Below are 19,325 nucleotides of genomic sequence, written 5' to 3' on the forward strand. Positions count from 1 at the left end.
AGAGGGGGACAGTAGAGGGGGGACATTAGACTGTAAAATCCCCAGGAAATCAGCTCAATGATTTTAATTTAGGAAACCTGTTCCCAAGTATTCCCACGCATAAATAGAGGCATATGTGATTGTATCCCAATGTAATCAAGGTTTGAAATGATTGTTTGTTCAATTATGTTCCGGCCCCCGGACCATCCCCTCAAGAAAACTGTGGTACTGTATTCAGCACGTGGCTGAATAGAGTACCACAGTATGAGTCATAATACCCATAAAACCTAGCGGTCAAACAAGGAAATTGTTCCAAAAGTTTTCCCACCATTCAATTTTCCCATAGGGGATTTTAGAAACACATAAAGGCTGTGTTTCATGTAGGTTTACCCTGGCGTGATGATAACTGTATACATCTTGCTAGGACAAAGTTACTTTTATCAATATATTCCCCTGTATTTACCCCCCACCCCCCCAAAAAAAATGTAACGCTAATCATCTACTAATGTGGCTATCATAAAGAACTACAAATGCCATGATGATCTGGACGAGACTGCTGAATCGAGGCAAAGGTTAGAATCTCTGGATTAACTGTCTAATGTTAGCTAAATTTTGTCATTAATAAATTGGCAAAATTCCTTTAATTGACAGTTCTGTGAACTGTCCTGTGCGAGTTTTAAATGGATACAATACCTGTTAGCATAGGTGTCAGCTAGAGATGATGTGCAGGAACTTGCAGGGATTTATAGTCTTGCATAATGTGTACTTTGATGCTAATTAGCATTTTCGAAATCTGAGAGTAAATAGAGCTGAATATATTGATAAAAGTCCCCTTGTCTGAGAGAGATTTAAATGGCTATCAAAACATCATGCCAGGGTAAGCCTACATGAAATAGACCTTATTTTAAGTGTTTCTAAAAATCCCTATGGGAAAAATGAATTTTTTGTAATTTTTTTTTTAGTCATTTAGCAGACGCTCTTATCCAGAACGACTTACAGTAGTGAATGCATACATTTCATTTTTTTTTGTATTTTTTTGTATTTTTTTTTTTTTTTTTTTTTTTCCCCGTACTGGTCCCCCGTGGAAATCGAACCCACAACCCTGGCGTTGCAAACACCATGCTCTACCAACTGAGCCACACGGGACCAGTGGAAAACAATTGGAACTGTTTGACCACTAGGTTTTTTGGGTATTATGACACCTCCAATTTGGTGCTTTATGTAATTGGGGACCCCTGCTTTAAGGTCTCATATGTATTATTTGATCAACATCGTGTTCGATTGCGTTTTAGAGAAACCATATCGCATTATTGTAAATACAGCAAGCCTATCATTTGATTGGATGTCTGTTTTTCACAGATCATTATATTCCGGCAATGGATATTTATTCATTGCATGTAGATCTAATTATCTCTCTCTCTCTCTCGCTCTCTCATCCTCACCCTCTCTCCCGTTCGATCAATAAACAATTCACTGAGGCTCTTTTCTTTGCGTTTCTTGTCAAAGCCAGTGAGGCGTTTTGAATGAATTAGCCTGTGCGGCTCTTTTTCTTTCTCTTTCTCTTTCTCTCTCTCTCTCTCTCTGTGTTTCTGTTTCTCCCTTCCTCTCTATCTATTCTCCTCTCTCTCTCTCTCTCTCTATCTTCTCTGTATTCCGGTCCAGATCTGTCGTCCAGGCCTGGTGCCACTGATATGCCAGGCCACTCTCAGGGATTAGATCGCTCTGCCCTTTTCCTCCATATGTGTGTGTGTGCACGCGTATTAAAATAGTTATTAGCAATTTGCATCAATTAGCTCACCATGTTCCTCCATTGTTCAGAACCTCTGTGTCACCAACCTCTCTATGACGTGTTGTGTTGCTGCATGTTTCTAGTGCTGCCATACCGCCTTGTTTGGCCTCAGACAGAGAGGCTGCTGGGAGCTAGACAGTAGACACAGTTTACCTCACAGCGTCCGTCTGGTCACTGGTTCCTCTCGACCCACCTCACCTACGGAGTCCGCACAGCCCCACAGTCCAAATATGACTATGATCTGTGTAGGTGACTGAGGTGAGATGTAGGGTTCATCCCAGATGGAACACTTTCCTACATAGTGTACTACGTTTGACCAGAGCCCTATAGACAAGAGGGACAGAGGTGTTTTTTATCATGCCTTCTCCTTCAGCTTTGCTTGTCTCAGACACAAGACCCCTCAGTGGTTGGTTTTCACCGTGTGTCAGGTTACCGTGGAAATGAAAAGGTCATGGAGGCTTTCGATGCTGTGCTGCCCCTCACGGGGTGTAGTAGAGAAAATGGGTATCTTTGTTAAACTGCTGTGGAGATTCTACTCTTGATTTTTAAACTCTTCAATGTGTTGAATAGGAGGGGAAATATATTGGTATCTACATTTCATTCAGAAAGTATTCATACCCCTTGACTTATTTTACATTTTGTTGTGTTACAGCTTGAATTCAAAATGGATTCAATTGATAATGTTTTCTCACCCATCTACACACAATACTCTTTAATGACAAAGTGAAAACATGTTTTTAGAGATGTTTGCAAATGTTTTGAAAATTAAATACAGAAATATTTAATTTACCTAAGTATTCACACCCCTTTGCTATTACGCTCCGGTGCATCCTATTTCCTTTGATCCTCCTTGAGATGTTTCTACAACTTGATTGGAGACCACCTGTGGCAAGGGCTGTTGCAGGGATTGTAATACCGCCACACCGGCGTTCACAAGTCATGAAGTTAGTCAAATTCCACATGACCGTTTAGTTTTCCGCTAATGGAACATTCGCGCTTATAGCCTACTGCCATGTGCCCATTGCTGCACTTATAATGTGAAGAAATAGCCTTATACTTTAGCAACATTTTAAGCTAAACTTTCTGATCTGTAGCGTCAGCCACATTGCATAAAAAAATATGTTTTGATGCTAGTAGTTGTATTAATTTGTGGTCTATCGCATCCCACAACTGTCCCAGACTATTTATTTCTCGCACAGAATAGAATAGGTTGACTTTTGTACTATGGGGGATAGTAGATTGACATAGGCTAGTGCTTTTGCTGTTTGCTAAGCTTACTCATCTTGTTGGCTGACGAAAAGTAAATGTGGACAGTTCTTCCAATATCTTCAATATGCACCTTAGAATTGAATAAGGACACGCGCAGTTGCATCCCCGATGTGTCTGTCTTCACTTGTAGCCTGTGAGAACCCGATCATGTTATGGAGAGCCATGTGAATGAGCAACACTTCCAATTGTGCAGCACACTCAGGGAGAAGGGCACAACGCAGCACTCCGGGCAGCAAAAGGCATGGATTTTTTGGGGTGCATTACGGCCACAAAGGAGATTCAAGGCATTATCAAGTGCTAGTGAAATTGTGAATGAGAAACTATTGGAGTTGTACAGCCTGCACAAAAAACAAAGCAGAGCTCAAAGCAGAGCCTTTCAAGCAACTTTTTTCAAATCAGAATTAGAATCTCATCATGCAGCCTTACAATGTATTAAAAATCTAAACATATAGCCCAACGTTTGTATAACTAAAGTTACATTAAAAACTCTAAATTAAGCATATAGGAGCACCTATTTCTGAGTTAACCGCTCAACACAGAATAGCCGCATGTGCACACTCCCTCAAATCGTTTGGAGAAAATATTAATATTTTATTCAGCTTTGTTCAATTGTTTTCTTCATACTATAAAATAATATAAAATAATGCCACGGAATTATAAGCAAATCTTGTCTGCTAAATGAACTAGTGTAGCCCACAGCCATATGCCATAGCCACATCAGGACCTAACATAAGGACAACTCAGAGGATGCTATTAACTTCTTCTGAAATAGACTACATTTTCTACATATCATGCTTCTTTAGACCTGTCTTTAATAAATAATGGATTTATTGTGAAGGTGTAGGCTATATTTCATGGATTTATTATACTTTTTTGGAAGCCAGGAGATGCTAAATGTGTTTGTTAATTAACGGTCAATTACCGTGAGACCGACAGTTATTTGCTTGACAATCACTGGCTGACTAAATTTTGTGACCGCCACAGCCCTACCTGTGGCCAATTCAATTGTTTGGACATGATTTAGGAAGAAGCACACCTGTCTATGTACGATCCCACAGTTTACAGTGCATGTCAGAGCAGAAACCATACCATTAAGTCCAAGGAACTGTCTGCAGATCTCTGAGATTGTGCAGCATATAGGTGGGGAAGGGTATAAAACAATCTTGAATGTTGAAAGTTTCTAAGAGCACACTGGTTTCTATCATTGGGAAATGGAACAAGTATAGAACTACCCAGACTGCCTAGTGATGGCCGTCCAACCAAACTGAGCAACCGGGCAAGAAGACCTTGGTCAGGAAGATGACAAAGAACCCAATGACCACTTTGACAGAACTACGGAGTTCCTTAACTGAGATGGGAGAACTGAGATGGGAGAACCTACCAGAAGGACAACAGTCTCCACAGCACTTCACTAATCTGGGCTTCATGGGAGAGTGGCCATGGAAGCCACTCCTAAGAAAAAGGCACATGACGGCACACCTGGAGTTTACAAAAATGCACGTGAAAGACTCTGAGGTCATAAGGCAAAAGATTCTGTGGTCTGATTAACCAAAAACTCTTTGGCCTGAATGCGAAGAGCTATGTCTGGAGAAAACCAGGCACAGCTCATCACCCATCTAACACTATCCCTACCGTGAAGCATGGTGGTGGCAGCATCTTGCTATGAGGATGCTTTTCAGAGGCAGGAACTGGAGACTGGTGAGGATAGATGGAACAATGAATACAGGAACATTTGAGTGGAAATGACCTTAGACTGGGGCAAAGATTTACATTCCAACAGGACAATGACCCCAAGCATACAGCCAAAGTAACGCTGGAATGACTTCAGAACAAGAATATGAAAGTCCTTGAATGGCCCAGCCAAAGCCCAGACTTGAATCCCATTGCAAATCTGCGTAAAGACTTGAAGATTGCTATTCACCACCACTCCCCATCTAACTTAATCTGCAAGGAAGAATGGGAGAAAATCCCCAAATCCAGATGTGAAAAGCTGATACAGACATACCCAAGACGACTCAATGCTGTAATCGCCACGAAAGGTGCTTCTACAAAGTATTGACTTTAGGTGTGAACTTATGTAAATGAGATATTTCTGTATTTCATTTTCAATACATTTGCTAAAATGTCGAAAAGCATGTTTTCACTTTGTCATTATTGGGTATTGTATGACGAAATCAATTTAGAATTCAGGCTTTAACACAATGTAGAATAAGTCAATGGGTATGAATACTTTCCCTCCACACTGCAGCCCAGGGTCTGGTGGGGTCTGGGTCTTGGCAGTCCTCTGGCAGCATTGTCCCCCTCAGTGAGTCCCTGCCGGCACCCATTGTCCCCCCTGCCCAGCGGGGGCTGTCAAGAGCCCCCTTTACGCCTCCTCTCTGGGTGCACACCCTTGCACCCTCGCGCTACCCCACCCCCACCTTTCCCTCCACAGCTGCCCCCTCTGACCTCTCACCCTCCCCCCATGCTGTCAGGCCCAACCTCTCTCACAACACACACTCTTCTCTTCCAGCCTGCCCGTACCACACTACCCACTTCATGTACTTATTTACCCATGAATTCCTCATTCATCAAAGGGAATGATTAATGTGACACATTTTTTACCAGCCAGACCCATTGCTGTTGTTGTGCGTCTTCATTTTTATACCCATATTGTTTCACCAACAGCAAAGTATTAGTCAAGAGGCAGACATTTTGTTGTTCTCCATGCAGGAGCCTTGTAAATGCTGGAACATATTGATGAGTGAGACCAGGGTGTAAAAGACAGGGATGTGGATCCTTAACCCCAATCTAATGCTGATTTAATGCCTATATTCAGGTTCCTAGAGCTCTCTGCTTCATTAACCCTGTGGTGTTTAGTACCCTAACACGCCCATGGACAGGACAGCAGTTCTCAACCATTTAGGTGTGGCACCAACAGGAAACACGAGGACTGCCTCACCATTGTAGATACATAGGCTAGAAATGCCTAGTGCTCATGTTCTTTCACACAAAGGAAAGTGGTGAAAGCAGACGGTCGAAGCCAAGACTTTCTGTGAGTTCAGCTTGTTTTTTTTATTGATTTCATCTGAAGGCAGGGACACTTGACAATCAGCAGAAGACCTTAAGTCCACAGCACGTCATACATACACTCGGCTGGTTACATTTTAGTACCTCCTCATGCACTAGGCACCAGGGGAAGCAACCTGAGTGATGAAAGGACGTCTGACAATCCCCATAGCTCCAGGCCATTAGAAGTAGTAATGGTGATGGCAGCTGTGGTGTTATTGTGATTATTCAAACTCGGTGTAATATAATGGTCACACCGATGGTTTTTGACTAGATAAGTGTGTACCCAGGTTTGTGCAGCCTCATTTAATATGCAGTGAAACGTGTCAGCGAAAGACCCTCATCATATTAGGCTCATATCTCCCTCTTTGTTTGGGTTAAATGAAACAGAAAGGTTGACATAAATGCAACCTTGTGTGTGTGCTCTCATGCTCTTGCTATCTCTTTCCCTCTCTCTCTCCTTCTCCCCCCAGACAGAGGCACACACACACTCAGTCATCCACTCATACACACAGTTAGTCACTGTTATATATACACACACACCGTCGTACGATACATTGTTCAGTCCCTACACAAACCCTGTATATTTTCATCCACACAAAATAAACCACAAGCCGACCCCCCTCGCAGGGCTTTGTGACTGTACTGAAAAATCTATTCACATAATTCCCATAATTGAACTGTGAATGATACAGTGGCTCATTTGAAAAGCAACCGGTGAAGAGAACCCAGCTACAGACAGATGGTTGAGTTGGAAGACAGAGCAGCGGGAGAGAGAGCTGCTGCCATCATCCTTGCGGAGCTGAATGAGGAGAAAGAAGCTAATTGACTTCAGTCCTCGCTCACACCTACTGTATGACTCATGCGTTGTCATGTTCTAACAGCCAGCTAGACACACCGTAGTAAAATTGCTAATAGCAATACTGTAATTTTATTGCAAAGCAATGTTATCTCTGAAGGTGGTGTTGGTAGAGTTCATAGAATGCATGGGGAATAAACTCAAGGGCACTTTCTACTTCGCTTCCTCTCCTCAAACAGAAGAAAGGCCATGGCAGACAGACAACGTCTAGCCCCGTGCCCCACCACCACTACCAGCATGTACACCTGTAGCTTTTCCCTCCTCTGTTTGTACCTCTCACAGACGTGTCACCGGCTCTCTGGGAGTTTGCCTATCCATTAAGGGCCCCGTCTGGCTTCGCTTAAATAACTGCTGCCGCCACTCCAGGGCCATTAAGTAACCACCGCCGCCCGCCCAGCATCCAGACGAGAGCAGAGCCCCCTCCCCAATGTACTGTGGCCTGGCTGTTAGAAAGATTTCCAAAACACCAGAGCAGGAGTGAGACTAAGCCCCCCCCCCCCCCCGTTCCTCTCTTCCTCCTCCACCACCACCTCTTTTCAGGTGTCACTTTGGGCCGACTCAATATTACACTGTAATAGACCACCCAGGTCAGCTACTTTTCTCCTCTGCTTCCACCTTCCTTTTTTATCACTGCACCTCCCTTCATTTGTCAGCCCTTCACCTTGCCGCCCCCCCAAGACTGGACCGGCCGCATCACTTTGGAGCACTTAATTCCAGTTAACGCTAATCAGCGCAACAGCACTTTCCCAACACACAGGAGGCCCAGGAGAAAGACACTGTCTGTTCACCTCTGTGTGTACCCCTTTCTCTCACTCTCTCCCTCTTTCGCTTTCTATATCTCTCTTCGTAATGTCTCTGTGTCCTCCTATGTCCTTCTTCCTCCTTCCAAGCAGAAAAAAGTATCTGGTATTATTTAGCTGTCATGGGTTCAAATACTGTATTGAATTGCAAAGCGCTCAAAACATGACATACAGACTCTGAAAGCTTGTATGTTTTGAAAAGGAAAGAGCTTTTTTATTACTTTGACTAGTGCAGCATATACTGTACTTCATATTGATTAATTGTACTCTTCTCTTTTGCTCTTAACAAAGAGACAACAACCCTCATATTTTCTCTGACCCCAAGATTGCAGCTGACATCTTGTTTGCACAACAGCATGGTAAACACGGTTCTTCTCAGAAAGACAGCTGCACTATTATGTCCATTTGTGTGAATGTATATATTGCAGGATGTATACTATTGTGGTGCTGGAGGGTGCAGGCAAAGAACTGAATACATGTTACTGTACCACACTAGTGTCTGTGTGTGTGTGTGTGTGTGTGTGTGTGTGTGTGTGTGTGTGTGTGTGTGTGTGTGTGTGTGTGTGTGTGTGTGAAGGTATATCAGAGGTTAAAGGGCAATCTGTCTGCAAGAGCAGTGCCATTAGGATTAATGCACACACACTTACACACTCATACATGCTGCACACGGTCATGTATGTGTATACACTCTCTCCCACACAGCCCTCCTGTGTGCCATTCACTTAACAGCATTAAACAGGTCTGGGTTTTACGGCCATATTAGTGTTATTATTGTGTGGGGGAATTACTAGTAGTTGTTGTACATTGAAATGGGAGAAGTGGGTTCAGACCTGGGTTGAAGTAATATTCCAAAAATGTCATACTTTGAGCGTTTGCTTAAACCTGCTAGGTTGGGTGGTTGTACTTTTGGGATGTTTTATTGGTTCCATTGCAACAGGTAAGCTCAATCGAGCACAGCTAAAGTATTTGAAATTATTTTTAATAGTAGTTAAACCCAGATCTGGTGTGGTTAAATTAGTGTTTCCTTCCCCCATGTCCAGACCTTACCTCATCCAGACCCAGGTCAAAGGCCTGCTAAGATCTTACATTCCTGCAGTTTTCCTCTCCCCCTTTCTCCCTCCCTCTTTCTCAATCTCTGTCTCTCTCCCTTCTCACTATCTCCCATCTCTCTCATTCCCTCAGTTGCCCTGTTTCTGTTTGTCTCCAAAACTACTCAAACCATATTCATTTCTCAACTGGACATGAATTGTTTGTGTGATAGCCCTGAGGTAGTGGGCCGGCTCTGACCACTGTGCTGTCTCCAGAGCACCCTGTGTTGTTACATTAGAGCGAGAGGGAGAGAGGAAGGCCTGTCAGTCAAGCCACCTTAAGTGCCTCAAGTCCTGGAGGGATTCCAGTGAAAATCGGCCCCAATCAATGGCCCCCTTTTCATTGATAAAAGAAGAGGGAGAAGAAGATGTTGTGGGGGAGAAAAAAAGCAAAAGAAAGAGGGCTAGAGTAAGCCAGAAGGGAGTCTTGTCAGTATTTATTTGCACAGAAGCACCGTTACAGCCTCACTGTCAGATGATTTAAGGACAGGCCCCGTTTTGTCTCATCTTGTTGTTGTTGTTTTTTTTTACCTTTCTCTCCCTCTACCCCATCGCTCTCTTCACCACTCACATGGTTGCTTGAATTTTCCTCTCACTATCTTTTCCTCATCTCTGTCTCCTCTTCTCTTCCCCTCCCTCTCTCTCTCTCCCTCCCTTTTCCCCCTCTCCCTTTCATTCTCTCCTGGGTGTGGATGGGAGACAGTGATTGATCCAGGGGGAGGGCTGTCTCTGGGCCTCCCTCTCGTGCGTTTATGAACATGAGTCCACTGCTCCTCATAGATTTTTCAATTAGTGGCAGCTTTGCCCCAAAGATGTGTTATTGACTGATGAAATAGAAGCTGAGCTCTAAACACTCACTCTTTCCCCAGAGTTTTCCCCAGTCTGGTAATTGAAAAGTGTGTGTGTGTGCGTGCGTGTGCGCGCTGTATTCATGTGTGTGACTGTATCTCTGCTGGAGAAAAATGAACACTACTTGTTGGGCTCGAGACTCAATTGAAATATAAAGCACATGTTTATACCTTTTCATGTGCTTAAAAAATGGATTTAGAAAACCTATCCTCAGTGTCCTCTATGAAGGCCTTAGCCATATTAAAGTGTCCTGTAACCAAGCATGAGATACAGGGCCATTGCACATCCCATTGTGTTGACGGTTCCCTGTATGCTAAAACAGTGCTTAGCCTGCCTGTTATACTGCTCACATCGTTTGTCATTGCTCTCAACTTGGTGCCGACCTCTTGTGGCAAGGAAACACAGTTGCAATGTTCAAGCCTGTGTGCTTTTCCCAGTGGTGTTTTACAATGATAGACACCTCGTTTGGTTTAGGATACGTATTTCTTTAAAAAAGAACTAACAGATCTCAAGAAATGTACATCATTGTACAATGAACAAGAATGTTGAATATCCATAGAACAGAGATGAAATGGTCTTAATTCCTGGCCCTACTCCTGAATAATGTGTCATTTCACTACATGACTGTCAACATGTTATGTTTTGTCAGACTTATTCTCAACATTATCTCCTACTCAATTGAAGATACAAACCAGACTAAATGAGAAAAGAAAACTCACCTTGTCCTCCCTCTCTCTCTCCATTAGGCTCGGACATGGCCATCTTCTGCCTGCTGTGTGGGAAGCGCTTCCAGGCGCAGCCGGCACTGCAGCAGCACATGGAGGTCCACGCCGGTGTGCGCAGCTACATCTGCAGCGAGTGCAACCGCACCTTCCCCAGCCACACCGCACTCAAACGTCACCTTCGCTCGCACACAGGTCAGTGGCAGTGGCGACGCATACTGTCTAGTAGCAGCTACAAAGTATGTGGACACCGCTTCAAATGAGTTTATTCTGCTTTTTCAGCCACACCCATTGCTGACAGGTGTATACAATCGAGCAAACAGCCATGCAATCGCCATAGACAAACATTGTCAGTAGAATGGCCTTACTGAAGAGCTCAGTGACGTTCAACGTCGCACCTTCATAGGATCCCACCTTTCCAACAAGATAGTTTGCAAGAGCTGCCCCGGTGCTGTTATTGTGAAGTGGAAACGTCTATGGGGCAACAACGGCTCAGCCGCAAAGTGGAAAGACTTCCCAGAAGAGTGGAGGCTGTTATAGCAGCAAAGGGGGGACCAACTCCATATTAATGCCCATGAATTTTGAATGAAATGTTTGACAAGCAGGTGTCCACATTGTGTCAACTCCCCCTCTATCCTAGTGCACTAGGACACACTCCTTTAGGCTACTCATGTTCTCTCACACTAACCAGTCAACTCAAACTCCTCTGACTACCCTACTAACAAATGACGTTGTCACAACGTTGCAGATAGATTGTGAGAAGGTTGGTCATCACATTAGGCAATTTGTGAGGTAATAATTACACTTATGCTGTGGCAACATAATTTTGCAATGATGTGGCAACAAGTGAAAGCTACACATAGACCTGCTAAAGACTGGCAGGGAAAAGGTTGTCAACACAGTCTGCTTAGGTCAGCAGCTGTAAAGGAATCCATATTTCTTATGATGGCGTGATGGATTGTTCTGTTGACAGACATGGGTGACAGTATATTTGACAAGTGGCGATGTCTCAGTAGTCAAGCATCAGTTTAGACTAGAGCCCTGCAGGGCAACAACACGTGTCTCACCACATTATGCTCATGGCTTTGGCTTCTGAACATGGTTGCCTATTATCTAACTCACTACAATGGTTCTTCCTAGAAGGAATCGTGTAATCCCGACTCAAAAACAGTTATTGTTTTTTATTTAAATATTTTATTTAACCTTTTATTTAACTAGGCAAGTCAGTTAAGAGTAAATTGTTATTTATAATAACGGCCTACCGGGAACAGTGGGTTAACTACCTTGTTCAGAGGCAGAACAACAGATTTTTACCTTGTCAGCTCTGGGATTCGATCCAGCAACCTTTCGGTTACTGGCCTAATGCTCTAATCACTAGGCTACCTGCCGCCCTAGTCTACTATTTGCATGGCTGGCTGAATAAACAGAGATCTGGTCATTTGCTGAATAAATTCATGCCATGATCAAACGGAGCTGCTACTGTATATACCTCCAGGCTGGCTCGTTGGTGAGTAAAAGCCATGTTAATTCTGTCAGTTGTGAGAAGGACGAGGCTGGAGAGAGAAATAGCCTGGCGGATGAGGGGATTTAGGGAAAAGCCCCTGTTACCGTGACAGAATATAAGAACATGGAAATGAATCCCATTTCGGTTGCAAAGGATGGACGCTCTCATCTTCCCTTTTTTTCCTCTCTATCCTCCGCAGTCTGTCTGCGACCTTAAATAACAGTCTCTCTGTCAGAGCTGATCTAGCTCACCGGCTCACTGATAAATATTTGAAATGAAGGTGGAGCGATGAGCGCAGCCAGCTTATTTACAAGCCGAGGTGCAGCGATTTAGTGCGAGTGACAAGGTGAGGCGGTCCTGTATACTGTACCTCCGCGTCTGCTTCTCTGTTTTCGCGCCAATCCTCGGGAGAGGACCAATGACGTATACAGTGCATTAGGAAAGTATTCAGAGCCCATTACTTTTTCCACATTTTGTTACTTTACTGCCTTATTCTAAAATGAATTAAATAGTTGTATTCCCTCATCAATCTACACAAAATACCCCATAATGACAAAGCAAAAACAGGTTTTGAGAAACTTAAATATCACAATTACATAAGTATTCAGACCCTTCACTCAGTACTTTGTTGAAGCACTTTTGGCAGCGATTACAGCCTCGAGTCTTCTTGGGTATGACACTACAAGCTTGGCACACCTGTATTTTGGGGGTTTCTCCTTCTCTGCAGATCCTCTCAAGCTCTGTCAGGTTGGATGGGGAGTGTCGCTGCACAGCTACTTTCAGGTCTCTCCAGAGATGTTCAATAGGGTTCAAGTCCGGGCTCTGGCTGGGCCACTCAAGGACATTCAGAGACTTGTCCTGAATCCACTCCAGTGTTGTCTTGGGTTGTTGTCCTGTTGGAAAGTGAACCTTCACCCCAGTCTGAGGTCCTGAGTGCTCTGGAGCAGGTTTTCATCAAGGATCTCTCTGTACTTTGCTCCGTTCATATTTACTTCGATCCTGACTAGTCTCCCAGTCTCTGCCGCTGAAAAACATCCCCACAGCATGATGCTGCCACCACCATGCTTCACCGTAGGGATGGTGCCAGGTTTCCTCCAGACGTGACGCTTGGCATTCAGGCCAAAGAGTTCAATCTTGGTTTCATCAGACCAGAGAATCTTGTTAATCATGGTCAAAGTCCTTTAGGTGCCTTCGGGCAAACTCGAAGCTGGCTGTCATGTGCCTTTAACTGTGGAGTGGCTTCCGTCTGGCCATTCTACCATAAAGGCCTGATTGGTGGAGTGCTGCAGAGAAGTTTCTCCCATCTCCACAGAGGAACTCTGGAGCTCTGTCAGTGACTATCGGGTTCTTGGTCACCTCCCTGACCAAGGCTCTTCTCCCCTGATTGATCAGTTTGCTCTTGGTGGTTCCAAAATTCGGAGGCTGGAGGAGATGGAGGCTGCTGTGTTCTTGGGGACCTTCAATGCTGCAGATATTTTTTGGTACCCTTCCTCAGATCGGCGCCTCGAAACAATCCTGTCTCGGAGCTCTATGGACAATTCCTTCATGGCTTGGTTTTTGCTCTGACATGCACTGTTAACTGTGGGACCTTATATAGACAGGTGTGTGCCTTTCCAAATCATTTCCAATCAATTGAATTTACCACGCCAAGTTGTAGTAACATCTCAAGGATGATCAATGGAAACAGGATGTACCTGAGCTCAATTTCGAGTCTCATAGGAAAGGGTCTGAATACTTATGTAAATAAGGTATTTCTGTTTTTAATTTTGAATACATTAGCAAAATATTCTAAACCTGTTTTTGCTTTGTCATCATGGGGTATTGTGTGTAGATTAATGAGGGGGAAAATATATTGAGTCAATGTTATAATAAGGCTGTAATGTAACAAATGTGGAAAACATTTTTTTTGCTATGTATTGGCCAATGAGAGGCTTTGAAGCCACTGTCGCCCATAGCAGTCCTCCATAGGAATGAATGGATTTCTACAGTATTTAAATTAAATATTTAAAGGACAGAATTTAACCATTGCTTTCTTGTAGTGGGGACAGTAACAATAGTACTCTCTAAAATGTATACTTTTAAGGAATTAAAAAAATATATTTTTAATTATGTTTGGTTCACATAACTTTTAAAAGTATGCATTAAGGTGTCTGTAATAAAATAAACATGGAGAATACAAACGTAGACATTAATAAATGCGTTTCTATAGCTTCCAAAATATGTTTTACAATGGTGGTGGAGTGCCAAGATGGAGGCGTGGTGGTTTAAAAACAGCGCCCCCTGTCAGTCATCTAGTGTATATATAAACCATTGTCGGGGACATGACGACGGTCCTCATGCACGACTCCCTGAAATGTCATCCCCAACCCCAATCTCGGCATGAGCAGCAAGACGAGGCAGCAGCACCGTGCTGTTTTGAACCTGATCCTCCGTATGTGTGTATTAAATTGCAATGAGCCAGTCACAAGCACCCTTGTAATATGATGTGGTGCCTTTGTCAAGGGATAAAAAATTCGGCAAGTCGCCATGGCGCCTAAAATAATCCCGAATTTCAAGAAAGGGGAAATAACCGGCAAATCTTACATGTATTTGCCGTTTTAATGCTTCTGTGTGTACTAGGGGAAAGATCTGATGTAAAAACACGCAGTAGCAGGTTATGTCGAGAGCAAAAGTCAAGCAGTCCTGTCTTCATCTCAGTTAGAGACATCATCGCCCTCTTCCAACAAGTCCATCATCATCTCCTCCCAGAGTGCTAAGAACCTTGGCGTGACCCTGGACAACACACTGTCGTTCTCCACTAACATCAAGGCGGTGACCCGATCCTGTAGGTTCATGCTCTACAACATTCGCAGAGTACGACCCTGCCTCACACAGGAAGCGGCGCAGGTCCTAATCCAGGCGCTTGTCATCTCCCGTCTGGATTACTGCAATTCGCTGTTGGCTGGGCTCCCTGCCTGTGCCATTAAACCTCTACAACTCATCCAGAACGCGCAGCCCGTCTGGTGTTCAACCTTCCCAAGTTCTCTCACGTCACCCCGCTCCTCCGCTCTCTCCACTGGCTTCCAGTTGAAGCTCACATCCGCTACAAGACCATGGTGCTTGCCTACGGAGCTGTGAGGGGAACGGCACCTCCGTATCTTCAAGCTCTGATCAGGCCCTACACCCAAACAAGGGCACTGCATTCATCCACCTCTGGCCTGCTCGCCTCCCTACCTCTAAGGAAGCACAGTTCCCGCTCAGCCCAGTCAAAACTGTTCGCTGCTCTGGCACCCCAATGGTGGAACAAGCTCCCTCACGACGCCAGGACAGCGGAGTCAATCACCACCTTCCGGAGACACCTGAAACCCCACCTCTTCAAGGAATACCTAGGATAGCATAAAGTAATCCTTCTAACCCCCCCCCTTAAAATATTTAGATGCACTATTGTAAAGTGGTTGTTCCACTGGATATCATAAGGTGAATGTACCAATTTGTAAGTCGCTCTGGATAAGAGCGTCTGCTAAATGACTTAAATGTAATGTAAATGTAAATCTCTTAAACTGTGCCTTCAGAAAGTATTCATACCCTTTGACTTACTTCACATTTTGTTGTTACAGCCTGAATTAAAATGTCTGAATCTCACCCATCTACACACAATACCCTATAATGACAAAGTGCAAACATGTTTTTAGAAATGTTTGCACATTTATTGAAAATTAAATACAGAAATATCTAAATTCCTGTGTCGCTTTGGCTGTATGCTTGGGGTCATTGTCCTGTAACTCTTCTACCAAGTCTTAGGTTGTTTACACTCTGAAGCAGATTCTAATCATTGATTTGCCTGTATTTGGCTCCATTCATTGTTCCCTCTATCCTTACTAGTCTCCCAGTCCCTGCCGCTGAAAACCATCCCCATAGCATGATGCTGCCACCACCATGCTTCACGGTAGGGATGGTGTTAGATGGGTGGTGAGCTGTTCCTGGTTTTCTCCAGACAAAGCTCTTTGCATTCAGGCCAAATAGTAAAATTTTTGGCTCATCAGACCACATCATTTTTTGCATGCCTTTTTGTAAACTCCAGGCGTGCTGTCGTGTGCCTTTTTCTCAGGAGTGGCTTCTGTCTGGCCACTCTCCCATAAAGTCCAGATTGGGGAAAAACTGTAGATTGTTGTCCTTCTGGCAGGTTCTCCCATTTCAGCCAAGGAACTCTGTCGTTCTGTCAGACTGGTCATTGGGTTCTTGGTCATCTCCCTGACCAAGGTCCTTCTTTCCCGGTTGCTCAGTTTGGTCGGACGGCCAGCTCTAGGCAGATTCTGGGTAGTTCCATATTTCTTCCATTAACCAATAATGGAGACCACTGTGTTCTTGGAAAATTTCAACTCTCTCGAAATTGTTTTATACCCATCCCCAGCTATATGCTGCATAATCTCGGAGATCTACAGATAGTTCCTTGGACTTCATGGTATAGTTTCTGTGGGACATTATGTATACATGTGTGTTTCTTTCTAAATCATGTCCAGATAATTGAATTGGCCACAGGTGAACATCACAGGTGGACATTATAGTGACATCTCAAGGATGACAAAAGGAAATTGGATGAACCTAAATTCAATTTGGAGTGTCATAGCAAAGGAGTGTGAATACTTACAGTACCAGTCAAAAGTTTGGACACACATACTCATTCCAGGGTTTTTCTTTATTTTTACTATTTTCTACATTGTAGAATAATAGTGAAGACTTCAAAACTATGAAATAACACATATGGAATCTTGTAGTAACCAAAAAGTATTAAACAAATCAAAATATAGTTGACATTCTTCAAAGTAGCCACCCTTTTCCTTGATGTCATCTTTGCATACTCTTGGCGTTCTCTCAACCAGCTTCATGAGGTAGTCACCTGGAATGCATTTCAATTAAGAGGTGTGCCTTGTTGAAAGTTAATTTGTGGAATTTTTGAGCCAATCAGTTGTGTTGTGACAAGGTAGGGGTGGTATACAGAAGATAGCCCTATTTGGTAAAATACCTAGTCCATATTATGGCAAGAACAGCTCAAATAAGCAAAGAGAAACGACAGTCCATCCTTGCTTTAAGACATGAAGGTCAGTCAATCTGGAATATTTCAAGAACTTTTAAGGTTTCTTTAAGTACAAGACGCAAACACCATAAAGCGCTATGATGAAACTGTCTCTCATGAGGACCACCACTGGAAAGGAAGACCCAGAGTTACCTCTGCTGCAGAGAGTAAGTTCATTAGAGTTACCAGCCTCAGAAATTGCAGCCCAAATAAATGCTTCACAGAGTTCAAGTAACAGACACATCTCAACATCAACTGTTCAGAAGAGACTGCGTGAATCAGGCCATAATGTTTGAATTTCTGCAAAGAAACCTCTACTAAAAGACACCAATGCAAAGAAGAGACTTGCTTGGGCTAAGAAACACAAGTAATAATCATTAGACCAGTGGAAATCTGTCCTTTAGTCTGATGAGTCCAAATTTGCGATTTTTGGTTTCAACCGCCGTGTCTTTGTGAGACGCAGAGTAGGTGAACGGATGATCTCCGCATGTGTGGTTCCCACCATGAAGCATTGAGGAGGAGGTGGGGTGGTGCTTTGCTGGTGACACTATAGGTGATTTATTTAGAATTCAAGGCACACTTAACCAGCATGGCTACCACAGCATTCTGCAGTGATACACCATCCTATCTGGTTTGCGCTTAGTGGGACTATCTTTAGTTTTTCAACAGGACAATGACCCAAAACACACCTCCAGGCTGTGTAAGGGCTATTTGACCAAGAAGGAAAGTGATGGTGCTGCATCAGATGACCTGGCTTCCACAATCACCTGACCTCAACCCAATTGGGATGAGTTGGACTGCGGAGTGAAGGAAAAGCAGTCAACAAGTGCTCAGCATATGTGGGAACTCCTTCAAGACTGTTGGAAAAGCATTCCAGGTAAAGCTCGTTGAAAAAATGCCAAGAGTGTGCAAAGCTGTCAAGGCAAAGGGTGGCTACTTTGAAGAATCTAAAATACAAAATGTATTTTTATTTGTGTAACACATTTTTGGTTATTACATGTTATTTCATAGTTTAAATGTCTTCACTATTATTCTACAATGTAATAAAATAGTAAAAAATAAAGAAAACCTCTTGATTGAGTAGGTGTGCCCAAACATTCTGACTGGTACTGTATGTACATGAGAAATCTATGTATTTCATTGTCAATAAATTTACAAACATTTCTAAAAACATGTTTTCACTGTCATTATGGGGTATTGTGTGTAGATGGGTGACAAATTCAGCCTGTAACGCAAAATGGGGAATAAGGGGTATGAAAACTTTCTGAAGGCATTGTATGTCTTCTGCCTTCAACTTCACAGCTGCAAGCGCAATAGCTGGAGCAAGTACAACATACACAATATACACGTTTGACACATCGTTCTTTCGGGAGACCGATAGCTTTGGAAATCAGCTTCACTGATATTTCCCTCTGTTTGACATTGGTTTACTATTGATGACAGAGCGGGGCAACAGATTTAATTTAGCTTATTACAGTGTATCAATCTGCCATTTATTTATTCCCTTGAGAAGAGTACGCTAACCCCACAGTCTATTTCCCTCTCACTTCTTCCTCTCTGTCTCTATTACTCTGTAATCCCCATTTTTATTCTCTGAGACATTCTATCTATCCCTCTCCCTCTTTCTTCCCCTCTCTCGCTTCATCTCTGTGCCTCAAAAGAGAGGCTGCACACACACATGGGCACACTGTTGTACAATGGGGTCTCATAATGATGGCAGTCTCCTCTGTCCTCCCTCTCTCCCCACCGCGCTTGCAGACACGCGCCCTGGCCCGGCCCTCGTTAATATTCCGTTGTTGTACAACGGTCGCTTGTGTATTTTAACTCGGAGCCCATTTGCCGTCTGCGGCGGAGTGTTTTGTGTTCGCAGCTGTGTTTGATAGCGCCAGGCTAGAGAGAGAGAGAAGGATAGCTAGAGGGAGAGAGAGAGTGCCCTGGCAGTGACAGAGCCCCCTGATTTACTGACGCTTATCGCATAATGAACCCGCCCTCGGTGCCCACGGGCACACGGCGCTCACACCAGTGCCTGGGGGTGAGGGGTAGACTGAAGTGGGGGGGGGCGTGGGGGTTGAGGCAGCAGATACTGTCCACACCAGCCCCCCCCCAGGTGGCATGGAAACGCAGGTGGCAGTGCCCAGGGTACCCAAGGGTCCACTCCTAGTCCACTGTTCTGCCTCAGTGTGCTGGATCCTCATCTCTGCCCCCTCGCTGTCATTAGAACCCAGCAGGCACTGTGTCTGTCTGACAGACACACAGAGAAAGGGAGAGAGGAGGGGGAGCAGCAGAGCGATGCAGTGAGAGAGACAGAGATAGAAAGAGTTGTGGGGGGAGTGGAGTGAGAGAAGGAAAAGGGAAAGGAGGGAGG

The 19,325-nt window shown here is 44.0% G+C and overlaps 1 protein-coding gene across 2 annotated transcripts in view; it reads left to right on the forward strand.

The window, feature by feature from the left end:
• Positions 1 to 19,325, forward strand: part of LOC115154192 (zinc finger and BTB domain-containing protein 16-A) — a 165,393-nt gene that overhangs the window by 136,163 nt on the left and 9,905 nt on the right. For both annotated transcript variants that reach the window (XM_029700180.1, XM_029700179.1), the window contains exon 5: positions 10,428 to 10,598. In XM_029700180.1, coding sequence (XP_029556040.1) covers positions 10,428 to 10,598 — 171 coding nt within the window. The remainder of the gene's footprint in view (positions 1 to 10,427; positions 10,599 to 19,325) is intronic.

The sequence above is a fragment of the Salmo trutta genome, chromosome 19, assembly GCF_901001165.1.
Source record: "Salmo trutta chromosome 19, fSalTru1.1, whole genome shotgun sequence".
In the NCBI taxonomy this organism is placed as follows: domain Eukaryota; kingdom Metazoa; phylum Chordata; class Actinopteri; order Salmoniformes; family Salmonidae; genus Salmo; species Salmo trutta.